Source organism: Bidens hawaiensis, unplaced genomic scaffold (genome assembly GCF_021521415.1).
Source record: "Bidens hawaiensis isolate Kalapana, Puna unplaced genomic scaffold, B.hawaiensis_p1.1 tig00017343_1, whole genome shotgun sequence".
In the NCBI taxonomy this organism is placed as follows: Eukaryota; Viridiplantae; Streptophyta; class Magnoliopsida; order Asterales; family Asteraceae; genus Bidens; species Bidens hawaiensis.
In genome coordinates, this window is record NW_027492622.1 from 62,365 (window position 1) to 87,533 (window position 25,169).

General features: G+C 34.2%; 4 protein-coding genes and 1 non-coding gene across 5 annotated transcripts; 3 read left to right on the forward strand and 2 right to left on the reverse strand.

Annotated features, from left to right (window-relative positions):
- The first annotated feature begins 777 nt into the window (after positions 1-777).
- LOC143553610 (uncharacterized) lies at positions 778-3,821 on the forward strand. The gene is made up of 6 exons (XM_077043566.1): positions 778-823; positions 914-1,046; positions 1,129-1,232; positions 1,937-2,081; positions 2,189-2,329; positions 2,833-3,821. Exons 1-6 carry the CDS (start codon positions 786-788, stop codon positions 3,664-3,666), a joined length of 1,395 nt encoding a protein of 464 aa, XP_076899681.1. The 5' UTR covers positions 778-785; the 3' UTR covers positions 3,667-3,821.
- A 923-nt stretch (positions 3,822-4,744) lies between these two features.
- LOC143553615 (3-isopropylmalate dehydrogenase, chloroplastic-like) lies at positions 4,745-9,031 on the forward strand. Its single transcript, XM_077043567.1, has 11 exons — positions 4,745-4,972; positions 5,072-5,201; positions 5,301-5,412; positions 6,452-6,527; positions 6,928-7,016; positions 7,112-7,198; positions 7,344-7,460; positions 8,162-8,269; positions 8,377-8,430; positions 8,535-8,687; positions 8,754-9,031. Exons 1-11 carry the CDS (start codon positions 4,771-4,773, stop codon positions 8,826-8,828), a joined length of 1,203 nt encoding a protein of 400 aa, XP_076899682.1. The 5' UTR covers positions 4,745-4,770; the 3' UTR covers positions 8,829-9,031.
- A 1,388-nt stretch (positions 9,032-10,419) lies between these two features.
- Positions 10,420-12,197, reverse strand: LOC143553616 (trihelix transcription factor ENAP2-like). The gene is made up of 2 exons (XM_077043568.1): positions 11,915-12,197; positions 10,420-11,715 (listed from the first exon to the last, which is right to left on the reverse strand). Exon 2 carries the CDS (start codon positions 11,659-11,661, stop codon positions 10,594-10,596), a length of 1,068 nt encoding a protein of 355 aa, XP_076899683.1. The 5' UTR covers positions 11,662-11,715; positions 11,915-12,197; the 3' UTR covers positions 10,420-10,593.
- A 3,256-nt stretch (positions 12,198-15,453) lies between these two features.
- On the forward strand, positions 15,454-19,871 carry LOC143553617 (MAR-binding filament-like protein 1-1). Its single transcript, XM_077043569.1, has 4 exons — positions 15,454-15,770; positions 16,120-16,172; positions 16,936-17,076; positions 17,980-19,871. The coding sequence occupies exons 1-4, from the start codon at positions 15,467-15,469 to the stop codon at positions 19,768-19,770; spliced, it is 2,289 nt and encodes a 762-aa protein (XP_076899684.1). The 5' UTR covers positions 15,454-15,466; the 3' UTR covers positions 19,771-19,871.
- Positions 19,872-20,449: 578 nt separating this feature from the next.
- Positions 20,450-20,523, reverse strand: TRNAR-UCG (transfer RNA arginine (anticodon UCG)). Its single transcript has one exon. It is a non-coding gene; the product is annotated as a tRNA-Arg (tRNA).
- Between the last annotated feature and the right edge of the window lie 4,646 nt (positions 20,524-25,169).

Sequence of the window (25,169 nt, forward strand, 5' to 3'; positions counted from 1 at the left end):
ACGATGTTAGAGCATTTAAGGTATCAAATCGATTTAGATATTGTTTGCGATTACATACCTGATTCGTGTGCTTTGTTATCGATTCAGAATCGACTTCCGAATTAGATGGCGATCCCTTACTCTTGCGCTTTGCCATTTAGTATTCTACCATTATGAAATTTCTTTTTTCTTTTGAATAAATATATATATGCCACGTAAGGAAAAAGAAAAACACGTAAGCAAGGAAAATCAGTTTTAAATTATTTTTATAAGTTATATCACATTTATGTTTAAAATTAGCACGTGGAGGGACTTTAAAGTGTAAAAAATTGTTAAGGAACTTTTGTGAGCAAAAAGAAAAAGTATGTTGGTTTTTTATAATATTTTCTCTTTATATAATACTATACAGTTAATTTGGCGTTGTTTTCTGGTACCCTGGCAGTCCCTTTACAACAGAAAGTGTATCCTTTAAGGGATATTATCGTCATTTCACCCAATCCCTTAAACTCTTATTATGTCATATACATGATACACGCACCATATCATTATCCCACTATCTCAAAAGCTAATCTCCACCGTTGGATGAGTCATCTTCGTTTGACATGGTCCCACATTCAGACAAAAACAGAATTGTACAGCTCACCTTCTTCTTTAACCGTTTCAAACACCTATACATAACAACATAATATATACATTATTTATAGCCTATATTTATATATTGCGTGATACATATAAATCTTATCAACCGTTTCAGATTCTTATAATTCTGATTGATTCATTCACATTCAAAGAAGCTTAGGTTAAATATGTTTGACGCATTGAAGAGCAAGTTTTACACCAGAAGGTTAATATATAATTATCTCTTGTTGTTTTTGTTAGTTAATTTAATTTAATATGATTGTTAATTTTTTCTTCTTTGTTACAATATAATTAGCAAGTCTGAAATGAAGATGACGATGAAGCGAATCGAGATAATAAAGCGAAAGAGGAATGCGGTGCAAAAGTTTATTAGAAATGATGTTGCTGATCTTCTTATTAATGCTCTTCATTCCAATGCATATCATAGGGTAAGTAACAAATCAGATTTAATTAATGTAATGGAAATATTGATATTGAATTCGTTAACTCGATGAATATTCGCTGCTTCAGGTTGAGCAGCTATACGCGGACCAGGTTTTATCATCGTGTTATGAATTTGTGGAGCAATCGTGCCGGTTGATAATAAGCCACCTCTCGGCTATGAATAAACAGAGGTAATTAATGCATTCGGTTATGTCGATCTTCATACTTCGTAAGTTATGAAAATGTTACAGTTAACTATACATATGCATTATGTATATATTGTAACTGTAACATTTTCATAGCTAACTAAAATCTAACAAAATTAAGCAAAACTAGCATAGTTTTGTTAGAATTTAGTTAAAATTAACAATTATGTTTATTTTTTTTATCTTTTAATAACATTTGTTCTTTTTCCACTAATAAAATATAAGAGGTAGACAATGTAAAAGTTATGTCCAAAAATCTATTTTAACATCTCTCTCGATATAACCTTACAATTTTTTGTATATTATATAGTTATTGAGTTGATATATGTAATAAATGTTAGTGGGACACCATAAATTTATTAAAAAAAACAAAAAAAAAGAAGAAATTATTCACTTTTAGTTTATGACTTTTAAACTTTAAATTTGGGCTATGAATAATATTTAAAAAAAACGTGGAAAGTATTTAAGTGACTTGTTCTTGTTGATTGTTAATATTATTCAACTAGTAGCTTTAAAATTTTCTGAAATAACACTAAAGTAAAAATCCATGTGGTAATATTCTCTATCCATAAATTGATAGAATAATCTTCCTTACAGTCTACCAAGATAATAACAATTATGGATTGTAACTAACAAAGTTTTATAATTAAATTATGTTATTATATAATCATTCATCATTTATCATACAGAGAATGCCCTGATGAATGCAAGGAAGCTATCCCGACATTAATGTTTGCGGCTGCAAGATTTGCTGATTTACCTGAATTACGCGAGCTAAGAAATTTATTTTACAAGAGATATGAGAATCATCTTGAACCTTATGTCAACCAAGAGGTGCCTCTTTGTCAAAACATGTTTTTGATTTTAACCTTTTATATTAATACTTTTTTCCCATGAGGTCTTAATAAGTTAAAACTAAAAGTGAAAGAATCATATTCTAGTTTGTCAAGAACTTCAAGACAACCATTCCAACTAAGGAAATAAAGCTTCAAATGATACAAGAGATTGCTATGGAATATGGCATCAAGTGGGACCCCAAGGTTTTGGAACAAAAATTATATAAACCACCTCCATTTGTACAGGTAATAAACCATGAGTCCATTTATTTATTTATTTTGCATATTAGTATTACACAACAATAAAACAAATGCATATGTAATGTATAATAATTACTTTTAAACAAGAAAACATAATACTCATTTACTTTTAGCTTTTGACATAAAATACTCAACATGTTTAAAACACGATATAATATATAATACTATTTTAAAATTAATAAAAACAAACAGGTTAAACAGGTCAAATCATGAACCCGCAAGGTATACATGTTCATGAGTTTGGCCCAAAACCTGACCCGAACTCATTTATACTAAAGACAAACCCACAAGTTTCGTGTCGTGTTAAAAACTCTCACCCTTAACTTTGTGCATACATCCTACTAAATCGTTCCCAACACAATATTTAATAAAATAAACAGAGGAAAAAGTGTAAACGGGCCAACCCGATCCCTCTACATGTAAATATACAAATATTTCTTGTCAAACAAGCAATTTCTAAATGTACAAAAATTTTTATTTTTTTACAGGAAACAAAAATTCAAGAAACAGAAAAGGAGAAAACAGAAGTTGCAATGGGCCATGCCCTTAAAAATGATTTGCCATATAATTCACAGGCCGAAACCGAACAAAAAGAAGAAAAGCCCACTGGAAATAGCTTGCCCTACAAATCAAGGGCTGAGATTGAAGCCCAAAAGGAAAGAAAACATGATCATGGCCATCAATCTCCTTATTGGTCAAGCAACACTAGTACTTGCAGTGATCAGACTACAACTAGCCCAGATGATAGTGCTTCTGAGGACACACCTGAATTAACAAAATATTATGCATTCAGGTCAACGGCTTCTCGTTGTAATAAAACCGAGTCAAACAAAAAGTCAACAGCTTTAGATGATGGCTTTCAATGTGATATACCCGAAGGAAGAACGCTAAACGGGTTGAGGTCAATGGGTCCTCCTTACATCAAACCGGATTCAAGCAAAAAGACAGACGGGCCAAGTTTAAAAGATGAAGGAACTGAAAAGATCATTAGTAAGCCGGTACCAAGATCAGTGAGGGTTAGAAGACCGTTAAAGCCTGTATCGGGTTCTTCTTGTGGGAAAAATGATGTTTCAAATGGTTATATAGATGAAGAAGAAAAGAAAATGGAGAAACCATTACGATTACCTGCTACAACACGGACCACTTCACTTCCATGTGAACCGGTGGCTGCAGGGGTTGCGGTAGATGAAAGAAAAGGGCTTGCAAGGGCCACTACTTATCAGGCGGATAAGGGTTCGGGTCCAAGAGGAAATGTGCATCCTAAACTTCCTGATTATGATGATTTTGTGGCGCGGTTGGCGGCTTTTAGAGCAAGTGCATAGTGTTGTATTTTGTTTTGTATTTAGCTTTGGTTAATGTTATACTTTTATCCAATTCAGCTCCTTGCTGTTATATATGAATAGAATTTGTAACAAAAGTGTTGGTTTAAATCATCTTTAACTTTGATACATAAAGCTTGATTATGCACTTATGCAACAGTTTACTCATCACCAATCATGTCCATAAAAAAGTCCAAAGTGGCATTCTCCAATTGGAATTTGGAGCAAGACAGCAAGATTTCACAGTATTATATGGGCCAATTTATGGATATTATTATATGGGCCAAAATGGATCCATCTAACTCTCAAACAAATTATTTTACTATAATTCAGATAGGTAATTAAATCTTAAAACACCCTTAAAAGTTAAAAACAGTTTGTTGCTACATCATAACTCAATAAATAAGATAACCGTGTTTAATAAGCAATCTCAAACGCCCCTTTAAAAGTTGGGATGTTATATTCAAACACCATTCCCATAGTGTTTTTACACTCCTATACGGCTCATATAGGGGCTATACGAGTCGAATAGGCATCACATGACTGACAAATGTATGGAGGGAACATGATGATGCAGTATAGCCCTTATACGAGCCGTATAGATTTCTTGACTCGTATCGCTCCTATATAAATCGTATAGGCCAATTTTTTTACTTACTTAAATAAATATAAAATATAAAATATAACAACCGACATGGTTATAAAATAAAAACCTTTAAGTTAAAAGTACATTTTGCTCTATATTAATTAAACAACTTACAAGCAACATGAATGTTTCGGAGTACCGGCATTTCAAGAGACATGCATAGAGATAAAGTCGGCCCGGAACGCTTATGGTGTTCGTAGGTTTAATTAGTATGGAGTTAAATATGTACTTTTAAATTACGTGTTTTTACTTTTTAACCAACTCAGTTGTTATTTACAATATTTTGTACCATAGGTTTCACTTGGCACAACACAGGAAGGTAAAACAAAAGGGACCTACTATGTCAGCATTTAAATTTAGGAGGGCTAGTAGTGTAGCAGTTCGCTATAATATAATTAGCACTAGACATATCAACATCAGCAAGAAGCAGATCGAGTATCGTATCAAAACAAATAAAGGGAATGGCGGCGGCGTCAGTGCAAGTGGTTAACCCCTTCCGACTTCCCAAGCACCACTCACGCTCACGCCCACTGTCAGTCCGATGCTCCGCCGCCGCCTCATCCACCAAAAGGTACAACATTACACTCCTTCCCGGCGATGGAATCGGTCCTGAAGTCATCTCCCTCGCCAAAAACGTCCTCAGTCTCGCCGCCTCACTCGAAGGTCTAATTTGACTGATTATTATTATTATTATTATTATTATTAATTCAATTGTATTCGGATTTCTTCTGTTTGGTAAATAAAATTAGTTGTGTCTTTTAGGGCTTGAATTTAAGTTTAAGGAGATGCCTATGGGTGGAGCTGCCCTAGATTTGACCGGAGTTCCCTTGCCCGAGGAAACGCTCTCCGCTGCCAAACAATCTGATGCCGTTCTCCTTGGTGCTATTGGCGGGTGGGTCATAGATAGATACTCTTTCTATTATTTATCATTTTCGAGTTTACATAAATGTGTTATATATATACAAGATGATTGCTTAAAAATGTTTTCAAGGTATAAATGGGATAAAAATGACAAGCATTTGAAGCCCGAGACCGGACTGCTTCAGCTTCGTGCAGGTCTTAAAGTTTTTGCAAATTTGAGGCCTGCGTCTGTTCTACCACAGGTATTTGAGTAATTATCAATTCATCATGCGTAATTAGTTTATTAAATGACTGTTCAATGCAGTTCTAGAGTGAAAAAAGGGGACTGTCTTAGTTTTTGAATAATTTGGTAGTAATAACTCACAGTGAAGTTGTGCAAATGCACAATAAGAAGAAAGAAAGATGTTTATCTGTTTAGTAGTCACACGACCGTTTCCCACACTTGATAAATAGCTCGTATAGTCACATGTCACAAGAGGTGCTGACAGTGGCGGATCTAGACATGATTATGTTGAGCCTGTTTATGTTTGATGTTTATCGTTCAAACAAAAGAAAAAAAGGTTATTGCTTTCTATTTGCTTTGGGCTCTATTTGATTTGAACTTTCTGTTTAATATTTTTCATTCAAACAAAAGTAAAAAAGATTAGTTGTTTTTATTTGCTTTGGGCTATAAATTCGTATGGGCTTTATTTAATTTGAACTTTTAAATTGGTTGGCTTTTAAACAAGTATGGGTAACGTAATATTTTTTCAGGGGTAGCGAAATGCGAAAATTGTCCCAAAAGGGGAAAAAAATTGCACTGCCGATGAAAAGTTGAGGGGTAGCGGATGCTACCCCTGACTATTAACTGCATCCGGCACTGGGTGCTGACATGTTTTAAGATTTTGTCTAATAGTAAGACACGAACTCAAGTTTCTTTGTAATTACTTCACGTGCAAGAGTTACAGCATGATTTGCATGTGCACATCATAAAGGTAGTTGACAACCCAAAGTTAATGTCAATAAATCAGTTGAGGTCTATTGAGGTTTCTTTATAATTTTTTCTAACTTGTTTTGGCTTTTCTTGTTTTTAAAACTTTTTTTTATTGCTGCATAGAGCTTAGTTAGTTGTACATTGATTTTGTTTGGTTATAGATAGGGATACAAATCTCACAAATAGGGTAGTTCATGCTTTTTAGATTGCTAAGTTGTGTGTATTTCTTTTATCATCTTATTTTGAAGCGTTGATTAACAAGGAGAAAATGTATCTATAGTTAATTTGAAGTATTTTACAAATATCAGTTAGTGGATGCTTCAACTCTGAAGAAAGAAGTTGCTGAAGGTGTCGACTTGATGGTTGTAAGGGAACTTACAGGAGGTGAGTATACAGTATAGATGGAACTAGATATACTTAACTTCAGGCTCAGCTAACACGATGGTAGTTAAAGAACGCATGAACTTATTAATTTAGTTTAAACTTCATATATGAAAGTGTCTAGATGTGCTTTTTCTAAATCTCTATTCCCCAATAATTGAGACGGTTTGTATCAAGACAACATTTTTTAAACTTTTTTATCTGCAGCTGTTCTTTTTTGGTATCTGTTTATTGTTATTGTTTATTGTTATTGTTATTGTTTTAAATACATGCTTACTGGGTAAAAGGAGTTATAGATATCTAAAAAACTAGGCTTTAAATTTTCTGTGCTGAGGAATATTAAATGGGTTGATTCTTTAACTTGAATCTTCAGCACTTCAAATTGGATAATTATTTCTTAAAGGTATCTACTTTGGAAAACCAAGGGGATTTGGAACCAATGAAAATGGCGAGGAGATTGGCTTCAACACCGAGGTTTATGCAGCATACGAGGTCACTTTTCTCAATCCTGAATTTCATTGAAATGTTGGTGTTTTAAATAAATCAAATGAAATACAAATTACTTTCTTTTGTCTCAACCAAACCAGATTGACCGCATTGCTCGCATTGCATTTGAGACAGCTCGTAAACGCAGTGGCAAACTTTGTTCTGTTGACAAAGCAAATGTCCTTGAGGTACCAATATCTGATTTTTATTTATGGAAAATAAAATTATTCCAAAGTTCCATTACTGATAGAAATTGAACTCATATGTATAGTTTTATTTTTTGTTACTTGTTTTTAATTCTTTTAAGTAGTTTATTTGGGTATAATCGAGCAGGCATCGATGTTTTGGAGGAAAAGAGTAATAGCAATAGCTGAAGAATACCCTGATGTTGAACTCACCCACATGTATGTCGACAACGCAGCCATGCAGCTTGTCCGAAACCCCAAACAGGTGATTTTCTAAAACATGTCAAAACGAGTCATTACACATTTTTGACTTGTTAGAGATAAAGCATTGCCTGGATTGATATGACCATTTGTCAAAGTTGTCTTTTTCAGTTTTCTAAAACAGGTCGGCTCGACCCATCACAGTTTTACATTTACCTATATTTTTGACTCGTTAGATAAAATATAACCGGGATTTTTTTGTGTCAAACAGGTTTTTTTGCTCTTCTTTTTGACCCGCTAAATATATAACCTGGGTTGACCTGAGCATTAGAAAGTTTTGTTTTCCTAGTTTTCTGAAACGGGTGAAAACGGGTTGGGTTGGCTTTTTGACCCGTTACAATTTTACCTAGCTTGTTGACTCGTTTGACCCGTTAGGGATAAAACATAACCTGGAATGGGTCAAAAGTCAAAATATGTAGGGTCTGGCTGAACGGTTACAGTTTTGCCTATCTTTTTGACCCGTTTGACTTGTTAGAGATAAAACACACAAACTGGATTGACCTGGATTAGGCAAAGTTGCCCTTTTTTAGTTTTCTAGAATGGTCAATTGGCTTGGGTTGGGCTGACCCATTACACTTTTATCCATCTTTTTGACCCATTAGAGATAAAAACATAGCCCGGATTGACCTAACCATTAGTCAAAATTGCAGTTCGACCCAATACAAAGGGAATTGAAAATCAACTCATAACATCTTCTATTTGCAGTTTGACACAATCGTTACAAATAACATATTTGGCGATATTTTATCAGATGAAGCATCAATGATCACCGGAAGTATCGGGATGCTTCCGTCCGCTAGCCTTGGCGAATCGGTATGAACTAGCAGGGCCCACAATCACAGTTTGATAGATCATAAAACAATCAATATGAACATATGAGTTCAACTGACTGGTTTACTTTTGTTGTGTTTTGTGTGTAGGGACCGGGACTGTTTGAACCCATTCATGGTTCTGCTCCTGATATTGCTGGACAGGTATCATCTAATTATTCGTCATTTGAAATTTGATGTTTGTTAATTATTAAATATGGAAATATTGTTTTATTATTATTATTATTATTATTATTATTATTATGTAGGATAAAGCAAACCCATTGGCAACCATACTGAGTGCTGCAATGCTTTTGAAATATGGTTTGGGTGAAGTGAAAGCAGCCGAGAGGATTGAGTCTGCTGTGCTCAATACTTTAGATAGAGGGTTCCGTACGGGCGACATTTACTCTGATGGAAACGTATGTACTTTTCTCAAAGTGTGTTTTTGTCATTTTAATACAAATATTAATTGCAGTCGCGTGCAGATTTTGGTTGGATGCAAAGAGATGGGTGAAGAAGTGTTGAAGTCGGTCAATACAAATACACCTGCATCAGTTTAATATTAGTCTTGAAAAAACACCGTCCTTTACAGAGGTTACCTCAAGATTAGAGCATTTAACTTTATTTCAGTTTTGAGATTAATTGGATTTGAGATTATGTTGTATGTAACATGTTGGTGGAATTCTTATGTGGATGAGTTCTGTGTTCATGAAATAAAGGGGGATTAAGATATTATGTTACTGTTTTTTTTTATTTCATGGATGGATAATTTTTTTTTGTTGTTCGATTCGGTTTCTTTGGTTTTCTAATGGGCTAAATCGGTTTTCCTAGGTTTAAGGGAAAATATTTTTTTTAAGCCGAAAACTGAAACAAAATCTGATTACCTAACTCAATTTTGGTTTAAAACCAAACCAAAAGGCAAATAGGTAATTCAGTTCGTTTAAAACATGTAATATTGAACGACATATAGTGGATCCAGCGACGCAAGTGTTTCAAGTTCTTGTATGCTTTACTTAAACTGTAATTTCAAGATTGACTTTGTTTTTAGTAGGATTAGTTTTGTTATTCAAAAGGGGTTGTTGCGCAGCTTGTTGCCCGTTTACCTGTCATTTTCTTATAATCGTTTTGAATTTAACGGTAAAGTAATATATGATCATCACTCCAATACAAAAAAAAAGAGAACACACATACAAAATAAAATTGTTATATAAAGTGTCCCTAAAAGTTAAAATGAACAGATTGGTGTATTGGAACAGGTGCTTTTTTACTTTTGTAATTTAAGATATTTAACTTAAATCACCCAAAAAATATTGATTCAGCAAATCTTTTTCATCTTGAATGTAAATTTGAACCATCTTTACTGGTAACTCCTGTACGAATAGTTTCATCAAACCATCAAGTTTTCAACCTTAAGACCACGAGAACTCAAGTCTTGACCTTCATCGGACCCATGCCATTGGACATAAGGTCAATGATTCTTCCTCTGTACATTTAGGTGGGGAATCAAAAGTACGTCCCTTCGTTAGCTCATGGGTCCAACTAGAAGGCTGATTTCTTTGTAAGACGACTTTTTGCCTCTAAAGTTTGACATTCTTCATCACTAGGCAGACTTTAAGTGCCTTCAAAACAAATTCTTTATATTCTCCATCATATAACAATGCTTGACATGTCACTCATAACAGTTTATATGCATACAATCACTGTAGAAATTGACTAAATGTAACCATCCTTGAAAGCATATATAAATAATTATGCATGAGCCGAACTCAAACTTGATAAATAATAAACATAAACGTACTGAGCTCGAAAAACCATTAAGAAAGCCAACCTCGATTACGATGGTTGCCTGGTTAGTGATGGATAGTCGGACCTGTCTGTTTCATGACAGTTTTTGAGTCTTTAGTGTTACTCAGATTAGTTTACACAAGGATCAGCTAGACAGACTAGCATAGAAATAAAAATTCTAATCTTGATAGCTTTTGTTATCTGGTATGCCTTTTTGCTCAATAACCTTAGAGGTTTTAATATTAATATGCTCATTTAATTAACATGACACTTGTCTAAAAAGAGTAACATAGCAATATAAAAGTCAAAACTCTGTAAAAAAATGATATTACTGAAAATCATAAGATGCTTAATAATCACACAATCTAAAGAAAGAATATCATCATTCATCAAGAGGATCTTTATGGAACAACAATTTTGTAACAAATTAAGCAACAGATGACAAGGATATACTTTATTATACATCCATTTATTGCTTAGAATCCGAAAATAGTCGCATCCTAGATATTACACAACAAGTTCATATGGTCAAAAGATACATTACCCGCTAATGTTTTCAGCAGAAACATCATTATCTTCATAATCTCCTTGTCTTACTTTTGTAATCTCGGCTTGTGCTCTATCAAGTATTTGTCTTTTCTGCAACTCCAAATCTTTATGAAAATCCATCTTCATTTTCTCCAGCTCTATCATCTGCTGAATCTTGTTATTTTCAATCTTTTCATATATCTCACTGAATTTATTAATCGAATCTGCAAGCAATTTGAATGAAGTTTTGGGCTTTACTTTCTTCGGTGGAACTGGAAGTGTATCTGATTCATCGTCGTCGTCGTCAACGTCTTCGTCATCATGAGAATATGAATTACCAGAAATACCCCTCGTTTCATTCACACCGTTCCGGATATTTAAACTAACACTAGGGTTTTTTAAAGCACTCCCGCCTGACGACAGTAACATATCCATTTTCTTGAAATATACCCATTTGGTAGTTACAATTTTGCCGGAGTTTAAACTAGCTTTCTCCTTTTTATACTTTTTCTTTAACGTATCCAGACGGTTTCTACATTGAGAATCGGTTCTTTCAAGCTTCGACTGCTGTGAAACCCTGTCTGCAACTTCTAACCATTCATCCGATCTCAGACTCTTCCTTCCACATTTTAGATACCGTTCACCCCAAGCATCTAACAACACAAACGTCTCGTGCTCACTCCAGTCCGTAAGCGTGTTTCTCCCACCAAAAGACGGTTTTGGCGCAGAAGTAGGAGGCGGGACCCGAGGTGCAAACTCATAACTCGATAACAAACTCTTCAACTTCCGTTTCTTCGGATGCCTTTGCTGATTCACATCATCATCATCATCATCTGCACCATCATCATCGTCATCGTCATCGTCATCGTATCGATCATCATCATCGTCAACTCCGTCCCCATTCTGCTTAGTTTCGTTCAATTCATTATCACCGGCATTTGCCTCGTCCTGCTCCTCTTCTTCTTCTTCTTCCTCGTCTTCTACTTCATCATCATAATCATTATTATTATTATCCGACACTTTAGCGACTTCCGACTGACCGTACCCTTGATTCAGACCGTATTCACGATTGTCATCCATCAAATCAAATAACACAACAGCCACAAGATATAGCAGTACCTAACAAAAGTCAAACTTTACAAATCAAGAATCAAGAAACTAGCCAAAAATAGCAAAATATCCTATAAAATTTTAAACAATTAAGCTCATCTACTCTACCAACAAAACCCAACAAAACCCACAATTCAATTTCAATAATTTCCAATCTTTTCACTAAAAATCTAAACATCAGTCAAATTGAGTATTTTAATCGATTAAATAAGTGAAATTTTACCTAGATTGACCGGAATTGGATGCAAAGAAACAGCAAAACGTGGGTAATTAAGAAGGAGGAAGCGAGAAGAGTGATTGAATATGAAACCCTAGGTTGAAGAAGAAAGAAGTTGAGTGAGTGTGGTTTGTTTATTTGGGGATATCAATATCAATATTAGAAAGTGGACAGTGTGCATCGGGAACAGATTTATAATATTATTAATATTAATATTTGTATTTATAGTAATATCTAGGCCGCGAGGATGATGTAAGCATCCGGGTGGGTGGGGTCCACCCGTATGAAAATGTGGGTCACAAGGTCTCATCCACTTTTGATGGTCACCAATAAAAGTTGTCCTTATAATTCAAAGTTATGATTCTGATGTTGTAATTATGTTATTTTTTTAAACGTGGTTACTTGATTAATTTTAGTGGAAAGATAAAGTCCAACTGATTCTAGTTTTTTTATTGTTGTTGCACTAGTTTTCGGGTTGGATTGGGTCGGGGTCTTAGAGATACGTGTAGACAGGATCTAGCGTTTTTTGTGTTTGAAATGAAGTTTAACATATAAACTGTACTCTAAAAAATTATCATTTTTTGAGTTTAAGTGAGAATAACCCATTAAATATGTTTCATAGATGCCAGTATTATGGATGTACATATATTAAAAGCTAGTTTTAAGATTGAGGGCTACATTAGACCTTTTTTTTTTTTTTTGAACATTCAAGCTTTTCCTCCTACTATTTACATAATACCGCCAATGCCAGGAATCGAACCCTGGACCTCTCACCAAAAGGCCAAAGCCTTTACCATCCCACCAAAGTGGTGATGGCGCTACGTTAGACCTACTAGGTAGGATTATATCTTAACCTAAATCCAAATGTTAAGCGCAATATAAACATATGTCATCACTTGTATTGATTAGTGTGGTAATTGTATTTTCTAAAACTATGCTATTGAAAAAACAAAAGGTCACATAAAAAGAATGTAATTGTAATCACGCTATCAGTTAGTATAATGTGTGTTTGGTTTAAAGTTATGAAAGTAATGACTGGTTGTTGACAAAATAACAATATATGTAAGTTTAAAAAAAAAAAAAAATAGTGGCTGGTTGTTGATAAAATAACAATATATGTAAGTTTCAAAAAAAATAATTACACAAGTGATGCTTAATAATAAGTACAATATCAAACAGACGCTTAATCCACGTGGTTAAAGCCAAAAGACCTGAGTTCGATCCCATTCTTTGCAAAATAAAAAAAAAAGTTCAAAAAAGAAAAAAAACGAGGGTCTATATACCGCTTTCAACTAGACCACATAGGCCTTTTAGTTTGACATCTATCTCCAAAGTCCAAACGTATACATGCTAATAGTTAAAATGGGGAAAAAATTGCATGCCATCTAGCATCCACCTATTAATCTTTTGGTTTTTAATACATAATATAGGGTAGATATTTTCTAACTTGCAATTAGCATAATCTCATAATGTTTAACGATAATAATAATATTACCTTTATAAGTTCATGACTTTAAACATACATAAACTTTTGGAATACATATCAAGCAATTTTTGTATTTGCACATTGTGGAGCATGAAAACATAAAATAGGAACTATAACCAAACTGAACCGAAATAACCATATTAATAATCTAGTTATGGCGTTATGTATGATAAAATCTATTATGATTTTATGTAAGTTGTTTAAAGTTAATATTCAGGGAAAAATTCCCAAAATAACTCCTTTATAGAAAAAGTTTCCAAGTTTGTCCCTCCAAGTTAAAGTTTTCAGGTTTGTCCCTCACGTATCTCATCATCGAGCGATGTGTTTGGGAATACCTCCGATGAGTTAGTAAACCGATCGGATAACGAAGCGTGGGTGAAATACGCATGATTGGCGATGCTTTAAGTATTAATTTATGGTTGACGATCAACGGTATTCCCTAACACATCGCCCGACGATGAGATGCGTGAGGGACAAAGCTGAAAACTTTAATTTGAAGGGACAAATTTAGAAACTTTTTCTATAAAGGGGCTATTTGAAAAAAATTTCTTATATTTGATCTCATTTACTTATTTATGAACACTTCAGTTTATCTTAGATCTTAAAGTCTTAGCAATGCTGGAAGACTCCTATATTGATCCTATTTATGCATAAATGTATGAAAATTAACTGAAATAACATATTTTATGTTGGTGAGATGGCAATCTAGCTAGCTTACAATGTGGATATAAAGGGTCATGACATATGATGTTGATGAGATGGCAGTCTTACAAGCACACGATGTGGTTAAAACAGATTTTAATGTGATATTTCATTTACTATAGCAAATAAATAATATACACAAATTTATCTTTTATACAATAAAATAATGACACATAATCATCTCAACTAATTTTGACTCATTTAATAAATTAGATTACACGAAAGGTTATTTTTTAACGTTATGTTATGAATTAGTTAAGCATGTTTGTTTGGTAAATTTAAATTATCATTTTGGTCCTAATTTTCTAAAAATTACACTTTTCTAGCCTTGATTGTTAACTCCATCTTAATCATTCTTGTCATTGACCATCTCCCCTTCATCGTGATAGGACCACCACCACGCGAGATCAACCTTAAGCCATAAGCCCACCCATCCTCCTCTTCACAACCATGAGCAAAAACCAATCTCATTGGAGTTCCTTCAAGAATCCTCCTCTTCACAACTCTTATACGTTTCTAATTTTTACTTTATTTCCACATTTTCTTCTACTTATTTGTTTTCTCTTATAACTTATCGTAAGAACATACAAGGGGAAAATTAGAACATGTGTAGTCATAATGCCCCACTCCTTGGCGTTATGCACCATGTAGCGTCTAGTCAGAGTTATGGTTTTTTACAAAAAGAGAGTGTAGTCATAACAGGCCACCCCTGAGCGTTATGCGCCACGTGGCGTCCAGTCACCTTTACACTTTTACATCGTTGGGGGATTAAAAAATGTTTTTGTTAAATTTTGAGCCAAAATGTGTTATCCACAAAACCTTGGATGATTTTGAACACCCAAAATGCCCGGGGGGGGGGGGGGTCTCCGGCATTATGGGCCAAAACGCCTCCCATAACTCACCACTACGGGTGGTCTTAGTGGCTTTTTAAGAAAAAGTGAGTTGTGGGGCCATATTGATGTGTTTTGGTTGCATTATGGGGTAGCTAAATAAAGCGACATAACATCATGCTACTCACGAAATGTAAAATTCAACAATAGATATTGGGTGTTTAATGGTGGTTGTGATAGTTTAATCTAGTCGGGTTGTGATGGTTTCATGTGAATCCATCTAATTAGAAAATTAGAAGCATTGAATTAGAAAGATATAAAAAAGGTTTATAACCTAATTTAAACTTATTAAAAGCATTGAATTTGTTTAAAATGCATAGATAGAAACTTAAAAATCTAATAATATTTGTGTCAAAATTTGGGGGATTTTCGTGGGTAAAAGGACAGAGTGAGCTTAAAGAACACCGAAGTTACCAAACTGAAAGAAGGAAAAAAAGATAACACAAACGCAATCATATCATCATCATTTCATTTCATTTCATGATGGGGTTTGCAATGGGAACCTCTCCCCCTTTACATCATCATCATCATCATCATCATCCGTTTTGTTCAATTTCATCTTCTTCTTCACAGCTCCTTTTGTTCCATTCTTGCCGTAAAAAGCCACACGATTTCACTAAATCAACAAAAGTCTACGCTACTTGTATACAACCACAACAACACCACCAACCCAACGACGATGGTTTCCGCCAAAGAAGAGCGGTTCTGTTCATGGGTGTTTCTTTTATTCCCTTTTTCAATCTCAAGGCAACAGCTTTTCAAAATCTTGCTACTGATGAACCCGGTATGTTCAATTTCCCCCAATTTTTCTTTTTCTTAAAAAATGCATCTAGGGTTTATGTATTTTTAGCTTCAATTTATAATTTTATGTAAATCTGGTAATTGGGTTGTTGAATCTTGATTGTGTAGTGTAACTTGGTGGTTAGGTTAGGTTAGGTTATTGATTTTCTTCAAATTTATGGTGTTATGATTCTCAGTTACTCTCAAGAAAATCCCATAAATCTTATCTTGATAAAATGAATAGAAATATAGTCAACTAGACCCACCCTACTTTCATGATTTATTTTGGCACAGTGAATGCTTAAGTGTTAACATAACATAACATGTACTAATTCTTTCTTGATTATGTAAAGTTTCAGAAAGTTCTGCAAGGTTACAGGAGCTTAGCCAAATAGCGGATGCAGAGGTCAGTAGCTAGGCTAGTTAATGTTCAGTTTTTTATATTGACATGCTTGATCTTGTTAAAAGTTGAGTTCTTATAATGTTTTAAAGGGCAACTTAAAATTAGGCGCAGAATAGAAACCGACTTGGAATTTATTACCTATTTTAGCAACCGACCTTATTTTTAACTGATTTTATAATGATGTGGCATATTTAGACAGCTGATGAGGCACCCCATGCCAATCTCTACATATGCAAAAGATGATTTTGTGAAAAGATAAGAAAGATTTTATTTACAGGTTTGAAAGAACGGTATTTTGATAATAAAAAGTTTAACAGGGAAAAGGATTTGCATTTTTTAACCTTTTATTTTCTATATAAACGCAATCACCCCTTAGTTTAGTCTTGCTATCTTGTGTGTAGTTTGCTGCACACATCATTTTCTCAAGAAGTTATGTACTTATCTATAAAAATTAAGAAAATGTATAATCAAATGCCACGTGGCAATACATCTGCACGAGAAGGATTAATAAGATGCCATGTAAGAAAGGTTTAAATACCAGAAGAAGAATAAAATATGACTGTTGAACATGTCATTCTTTCCAACAGTCTGTAATAATATGTTATTTGGTTGCTAAAATTGGTAATAAAGTGCTGCAGTTTCTATTTTACACCTAACTTAAAGCTGGTCACTAATAAACATGGGAAAAAGTAGAAAGTTCTTTTGTATTTCATATAGTTTATATCCAGTTTAAAACACATTCAAATGATTTTCTTTTGTCTCTTAGGTACAAACTCAGGGAAAGGCATCATCAAACCCCTTTCTTACGCTTTCAAGTGGACTTGGAGTAATTGCTTCTGGCGTGCTTGGTGCTTTTTATGCATTGGCTCAGAAGGAAAAGTCAGCTAACATTGCCACAATTGAATCTGTAAGCCGTTAATTATTTAAAATGTAAATTTATAAAGCATCTATGGTTAATATGAGAAATACCCATGTGGTGACTGGTGGATCATCGTTTTATCAGGTTTTGTTTGTGAATTCATGCAAAGACAAGCACAAACGTGTTTTCTTTAGATTGTAAATAGGCCTGTAAATGAACCGAACACGAACACGAACGGGTCGTGTTCATTCATATAACTTTAGTTGAACAAATGATTGAACACGGACAATTAAACGAACGGGGATTTCTTGTTCTGTTGTTCGTGTCCGTTTGTTAATAGTATAGATGAATGGTTCACGAACAAGCATAAGCTATACATAGATGAATGGACATAAATGAGCATAACTGAGCGGCGACCATCAATAGTAAACGCGAATGATGAATATCAATCTGTTGGGCCTAAAAATATAATAAAACTATAGACTAAATTGTAATAAGTGATATTTTAATTTTGTAAACCGGACTAAATTGTAATGGGCCTAAAAATTTTAAATTGAATATATACTATATTAAACTTAAACAAACATAAACGCAAAAGCGTTCATGAACATAAATGAACGAACGAGGCATGTGTTCATGTTCGTTCGTTTATTATAAAAACGAGCGTTTGGTGAACGGTTCATTGAACGTTTGGTTTGCTTACAAGCCTAATTGTAAACTAAACCAATTCTTGAATTTTGAGGTGAAAAGAAGATTAAACGAATCTTGGCTCATTTACAGACCTAATTGTAAACCAATTCTTCAAATATTTTCTAAATAGATTTTTTAATAAAACTTATATAGGGCTATTTAAAAGTGTGTTTAAACTAATTGTTGGTGATTTAGAAGTAAAAGCAATGTGTTTGACCTAATAAGCGAAAGTAAGCTTACACTTTTCATATAATCATGTAGATGAAATCTGAACTGGCGGAAAAGGAAGCTGCAGTTGTGTCATTGCAAAAAAGTTATGATTCAAAACTACAGAAATTAAATGAAGAAAAGAACGAGCAAATAAAAAAGTCAAATCAAGAAAAGCAGTCTTTATTGAGTCAATTAAGTTCAGCAAATAGCACTGTCAACGGGTTAGGACAAGAGCTTCGAAAAGAGAAAATATTAATCGAAGAACTTGAAAACCAGATTGACCGTTTTACGGTTGACCTAAAAGAAGCTTCTGATGAAAAGGAAGAACTTAATATACAGTTAAAAGATAAGCTTTCTTCCATTGAGCTCTTGCAAGAAAGGATAAACTTGCTTAACTCTGAGATCAAAGATAAAGAAGACAATCTTGCAAACGTTAGTTCTGCCCTTGCTGTTAAAGAATCCGAGTTCAAGAAACTGAGTTCTACGTATGAAGAAACCGTGGCTGAGTTGAGGGGATCAAAATCAAATATCGAAAAACTGAAGGAAGACATTTTTAAACTTGAGAAAGAGTTGGAATTAAAAAGTTCAAATCTTGAGGATCTGAATGCCCAAATTCGTTCTTTATGTGACGAAAAAGACGTAATCTTCAGGGAATTGGAATATTATAAAAGTGAGTATAATGAGTTGAAGATTAATTCAGAAGCGAAAGCGGATTCTGATGCCAAGCTTTTGGAAGAAAGTGAAAAGAAACTTGAAGAGCTTAAAGAAAAGGTCGAGTTGACTTCAACCGAATTGGTAAACAAAGAAGAATTAGTCGACAAGTTGACCTATGAAAGAGACAGTTTAAGGAACACTTTAGATGTTGAAGTGGAGAAAGTCAAAAGTCTTGAAAACGAGCTTCAGGTTGTACAAAAAACGCTAGAGGGCACGAGAAACGAGGTTGTTGAGCTGGCAGGACTTCTAGAACATTCTCGGGATACATGCAAGAACCTTGAGGAACAACTTTCTAGAGTTCAAACTGAGTTTTTTGAATCTAAAGCCGCATTACAGGAAAACATCGATCGTCTAAAACAAACTGTTGAAATGTTGACTTATGAGCTCGGGTCAACTAAAGACGCTTATCTAGAAACAAAGGAAGAATTAACTCGGTTGTCGGTTGAAATCCAAGAAATATCAGAAACCCGTGACGGTTTAAGTAAAGAGTTAGTGGAGACGTATAAAAAGCTTGAAAATTTAAGTCACGAGCTTAAAGAAGAGAAGAAAAATGTCGGGTCATTGACTAGAGAAGTCAACTCTTTAAAAGCCGAGATTTTGGAAGGCAAGGAGTCAAGAAAGTCAATGGAAACCGATTTAGAAGAAGCAACAAAGGCACTCGATGAGATGAATCAAAACACCAAGATTCTAACGCGGAAACTGGAGGTTTCAAAGAGCAAGATTTCCAGTCTTGAAGATGAAAAGGAAGTTTTGTACAAATCTCTTGATGAACAAAAACGGGCCATTCAAGAAGCCCGAGAAAACATGGAGGATGCTCATAGTATGATTGTGAAATTAGGGAAAGAGCGGGAACATTTGGATAAGAAAGGAAGTAAGCTGGAGAAGGAATTAGCAGTTGCAAAAGGCGAGATTTTGAGATTAAGAAACGAGCCGTGTTATTCAAAACGCACAAGGAAGGTTACCAAGAATGGAAGTGGAAGTGAAGATGAAAACGCAGAAGAGGTGATTAATAATAATAATAATAATAATGGAAGTGAAAGTGAAGATGAAAAGGATGAAAAGGCAGCTGCTGTGAAGAAAGTTGGGAGGAGGAGGAAGAAGGTTGTATCACAGCAGAATGAATCTTGAAGATTGGTGGTGATTTGGAGATTGCTTAGAAGTTGAGGGTGTATTTGTAATATTCGATTCTTGGAGAGTAGATTTTAGATGTAGCAATGTAGCATTTGTAACTTTGACCGTTATTTTTGTTAAAAATAAAACATAAAAAGTAAAACTACTCTTTTGTTGATACAAGGGTGCTAATCTGTCAAAAAACCGCATCGAAGCGAGTCTGAAAGTATTGGCTCGATACTTGTACAATTCGCTTAGGTTTCAAACTGCATCAGGTGCTTTATAACCGGATTTTTTCGTATCATAAACCAAGAACCGGGCATACATAAGTTTGATAAACTACTAACTTTGTTTCATTATAACAAGTTTGCTATATAGTTAAAATTAGGTTAATAGAAAAAAAATAAGAACTTTATTCTGAGTAAACATTCTTTCTCTAGTATTCGAGAAACTAAAAAGATGCATTTAACTAACCAGCTCCTGAAACATTGATTTTCTATGAAAAGGCAATCAGCTCGTCAAACCATGTGCTAGCTCGGTTTGTAAATAAGCTGAGTTGGAGTTTAAGTTATCAGCTCGGTTGAATGTTTCGAGCGGAGCAAACTTGTTTAAAAAGGAAGTCAAGCTTGAGGTTGCCATAGCTGGCTCCATTGTTCAAGGACCCATCCTAGACACAAAATACAAATAAAGAACTAATCGACCACAGTGGGAGTTGAACCCACGACCTTTTGATCCGAAGTCAAACGCGCTAATCCACTGCGCTATGCGGTCTTTTTTAAGTTATTCACTGAAAAGTATTGTTTTTATCTTTTGCCAAATATTGTTTCAAGAAGTAAAACAAAAGTGCGATGTTAGTTATGAAAAACATACCAATAAATATTGTAATCGAAAATATTCACCAACAATCACAATAACATCACCAATAACCCATATTGACATGAATTAAGAATATATAACACAAAAAATATTGGCAATTAAAAGTATTCGAACTTGAATTTAGTTGCTTTTGCATTATTAATTGTTAATTCTTAAGTATTTCATCTACGTCTGTAAAAAACTAACTTTGATTAGAGAACTTGAGAGGCCAATGATATTTCAAAGGTTGTAGTGATAACATACGCTCAACTTTAAGTTATATATTTTTCTTGGTCCACAAAACGACTACTTACTGAGTTGCAAATGTCGTTTCTAAGTTCAGTTGAATGTGTAATCTTGTCTTGGATCTCCATTGTCCTCTTCACAATACTAATCCGGTTACACCGTATTACAATATCTCTCTCACAAAACTCATCCAATACCAGTGCAGTAAACGCATCAAGAAACATATATATTTTGTTTTGTAGAAAGTTGTGTGTAGTCACGTTCGTATCTCGACGCCCGTTATTAGATTGCCGACATCTATATGTATAAATTTTAAATATATATAAACGAAATGTCCCTACAATCTTTCAAGCTACCAGATTGTTTTATTTGTAAATAAATGCTTCTCGTGCATTTGACCCGAATTTACGGGTATGGATCTCACCAAACCCAGATAGCCTTAAACGGGTTATAACAAAAATCAATCTCACCAAATAATTGATATGAAAATCTTATAAAATAGGGATATATTAAAATCAATATCCGATTTTTTTTAAAAAAAATATTATTTATAATTAAGAAACAATTTTATAGTTAAAAATATAAACGGGTCACGGGTCTTACCAAACCCAGTTAACTTTTAAACCGAGTTATAAACATCTCATTTAATAAATGAAACTTTTTCATCATTAAATTTTAAGTATATTATTAACTTTATTATAATAAATAAAATTAAAATTTAAAAAATATAAATATTAGAAACTAATAATATTAGAAACAAGGGTAAAAGATAGCGTATAAATATATATATACTAGCTTTTAGCCCGCGTGTTACGCGGGTTTATTTAAGTTTTTTTTATTTAATCATTTTGAAATTATATTTTTCTAAATATTTGTTTTATTTTTCAGTTGAGTTTTTTTTTTATTTAATACGTATATATTAGGTTGTTACGTTAATTATATCCTTTAACCTTTGGTGTCTTAAATTTAGATTAATATGTTTATGGATATAAAAACGTCAAACGTCTCCCCCTCATCGATGGCTTTCTGAAATAACCCGTCCGGATTTGAGTTATTTTTTCATTTATTAATGCAACAACACGCCTACCTTAACTTCATGCAAAAGTACAAAACACATTCATTCAGATATTTTTAATCCTGAAAACACATGGTTGAAGGTTTATTAACTACCACCAAGTATATATAAGATTGCCTCTACTTTTCTGCAGAATAATCCAAATTTCATTTAAGCGAATTATCAAGCATCCGGCGCGCAATGTAACAAATTCAGCTTTAGAAAAAAAAAGAGAGGTCGTACGATATGAATCAAATAGATCATAAGTAAATAACACATCAAAATTCACATGGTAAAAGAGAGATAATCAATCTGAAACAGACACTCATAATGAATATATGAACTATATAGTAGACCTAGTAATCATTAGTACCTTAAAGGGTCATCCATCCATGACAATGTATACAAAGAATGCCCATTAGTTGTGATAAACACGTGTGCTTCATGGATGTTAAGATCTATAACAGAAGGCAAAGCTAAAAGCTTATAAGAAGTGTACTACTGGGTTCCCCTACTCTTACCGTGTTAATATGTGTAAGGAAGTTTGTTAACTATGTTTTACTAAATTATGAGTACTAATGACCACTTTTAAGATCAAGAACAGACTAACTCATACGAATTTGAAAATTACAAAGTTTGACTCCCATAAGTAAACAAATAAAAAATGAACATAGTAGCGCATACACTTTCTTATATTAATGCGTGTTTAAATTTTATCACACGTCATAGCCCATATGTTCCAGAGTCTCTAGACCTACATAAAAAAAGACAATGCTATGAGAATGAATAAGTGGGGGAAACTATCAAACCTTTCAACATATTAATTAAATATAGGGTCAAACTCCATAAAAGTAACACTTGTTTGTGTCCTTTTGTAAAATTTAAAACTAAACGACAATTACTTAAATACGTTCGTATCGCCGGAAAGGCAAAGGGGTCAACAGCTTAGGTTTTACTACAATTACTTGAAATGTGTCTGGATAACATCCTTTTTCGGTTGGGTATGGCTCCAACTATTCCAAGAACTCGCCAATTAGTTAACAATAGACATATACAAAAGCTGACTCATAAGGCGACTCGACTTCATATGTCACCTAATTAACCTATTTCCTCACCTTCTGTGTCATTAATTATTGGTATTGGCTTACTATGCAGAATCACACAAATTATAAGTCAAGTAAATATCCTTCGTAAGAAGCTACAAAAATTTAGAGTAAAATAGAACTTAAAACCACTAAATATATTTGTACCCCAAACCACATTTCAATTGAATATATACGTCAACATTAGATGAATGTATATAAGAATTCAATATAAAGGTAATTCAACATGACCTTTTCTAGCCCGAATCCAAATAAGTTGACTTTTAAACAAATACGTAAATATTTTGTCAAAAAGCATTCCGACCCTAACCATGATGACCATATTTTATTTTAAAGCCAATATGGCTTGAATCCGAATAACCATTTTTTTAAAAGACCCATTGTGGCCCAATCCATTAGGAGCCAAACCAAAAACCATACATGTTTAAAGATGTGAAAAATAAAAGCGAATAAAAAATTAATGTCACACCCCCATCTAAGGCCTGGGAGCGTGACCCAACAGTTGATATCGTATTTGTAAATAAATCAGAGTTACGTTTAGTTACGGAAGACTTATAAAACTTTAAGGATCGAAAGTGTAACTTTATATATATAATCAAAAGACGGGATTATAGAACACCCGTTTAAGTTGTTACAAAATATTTATGTGTTTATAATTACAAACCACCATATTATGTTATTACAAAATAATCCGAGCCATCGGATATTAGTAGCACTTCGATACTCCAAGTGCTAATCTTGTTCACCTGCAAAATGTAATAAAATACGTCAGCAACGAATGCTGGTGAACACGCTGACGCAAAAATACTTTCTTTTACTTAATTACCCTTCGAGACTACGCCTGCCTCGGCCCAACGTGGCTTAGGAATAATCAAGTCAAATAACACATTATAAACTAGAGCCTCTACACTAGGTCACCTCACAAACACCGCAGCGTTTGACTTCATTAAGTACCCATAAATATACACATACGGTCGTACTCTCTGCAGGAGAGCGTCCTGCGACCAAGGGTGGTGCGATCATGCCCATACATCGCATAGTACCACCTATGTAAGGATCCAGACATACGTATACCACAGCCTGAGGGCTAGGTTTATACCCATAGTTATAACGGTTTTAGGAACACATAGTTCCTTGTAAACAATTTCACATAACAAGTTTGACTCATTTTGAAAACAAGTTTAAAAGTTTGGGGGCGTATTCACCTTATCTCTTTAGGATCGACTTCACTCACCGTCCAAGGGTCTTTCCCTTTTCTTTATCTCGAACCTATAGTTACGAGTATAAATATTTGTTAGTCGGATACACGATCCGGCTTAAGACCTTTAGTCTTATTTCTCAATCCTCTATTGAACCTCTAGTTCAATTCTTATTTACTTGAAAACCTCTTTGTGACATTCGTCAATTTCGGGTCTCGATTCGTAGTTGTTTTGTAAACTTTATTGATGTAAACCGAAACCTTTGTAAACTTTATCCAAGTAATCCTTGTAGCAAATCGACATCTCTATAGCTGGTGCAGTGAGTCGAGTCCTCCTAATCGATATAACCCTGCCAGAAACAGAAAAAGCAGACTCCGAAGCTACCGTGGAAGCTTGGACCGTTAGTAAATCTTTGGCCATGGCGGAGAGGATCGGAAACTCATCCTCCTTACCTCTCCACCAAGCCAGCAAATCAAGACTTCTAAATTCATCCGGAGTCATGTGTTTCACAAAGTTGGTACCACCATACCTTTCAAGTTCACTGCTTGGGGTGTTTACCTTTTGACGTTTACCGGCGTCTTCCCAAATCATGTAGTACATCCCCATTTCAAGGTCGGTTTGGGATTGGGATTGGGCAACAGCTCTTAACGAGTCATGAATTTGGGAAGACGACCCGTATTTTGTAAGGTAGACATCATACATGTTTGACAAGGTGGTGTTGAAAGCATTCTTTAAAGTTTGGCTATAATAGGGGTTTTGATCGTCGTTTAACCCTAGCTCATCACAAATTTTTTCTATTAAAGCTTCAACACCACCAACATTGATGCAAGGGTTTAACGCAGCAGCACATGTCAAAACAGCGCAAACACCGCTCCTTGATTCGTCATCTCCGGCTGCGAACTACTTCCCGATTCGTCCTTCAAGGCCTTGCAAAAGGGCCTTTGTACATGCGCTTTTAAA

Bases quoted from the DNA above. Each gene is read 5' to 3' on its own strand.
- LOC143553610 (XM_077043566.1), top strand. From the start codon at position 786: ATGTTTGACGCATTGAAGAGCAAGTTTTACACCAGAAG. The intron at 824-913 runs GTTAATATATAA...CAATATAATTAG, and splicing joins AGCAAGTTTTACACCAGAAG to CAAGTCTGAAATGAAGATGA. The intron at 2,330-2,832 runs GTAATAAACCAT...ATTTTTTTACAG, and splicing joins AACCACCTCCATTTGTACAG to GAAACAAAAATTCAAGAAAC.
- LOC143553615 (XM_077043567.1), top strand. From the start codon at position 4,771: ATGGCGGCGGCGTCAGTGCAAGTGGTTAACCCCTTCCGACTTCCCAAG. The intron at 7,461-8,161 runs GTGATTTTCTAA...TTCTATTTGCAG, and splicing joins TTGTCCGAAACCCCAAACAG to TTTGACACAATCGTTACAAA. The intron at 8,688-8,753 runs GTATGTACTTTT...AGTCGCGTGCAG, and splicing joins ACATTTACTCTGATGGAAAC to ATTTTGGTTGGATGCAAAGA.
- LOC143553616 (XM_077043568.1), bottom strand. From the start codon at position 11,661: ATGGATGACAATCGTGAATACGGTCTGAATCAAGGGTACGGTCAGTCG.
- LOC143553617 (XM_077043569.1), top strand. From the start codon at position 15,467: ATGATGGGGTTTGCAATGGGAACCTCTCCCCCTTTACATCATCATCAT. The intron at 15,771-16,119 runs GTATGTTCAATT...GATTATGTAAAG, and splicing joins TCTTGCTACTGATGAACCCG to TTTCAGAAAGTTCTGCAAGG. The intron at 16,173-16,935 runs GTCAGTAGCTAG...TTTGTCTCTTAG, and splicing joins GCCAAATAGCGGATGCAGAG to GTACAAACTCAGGGAAAGGC.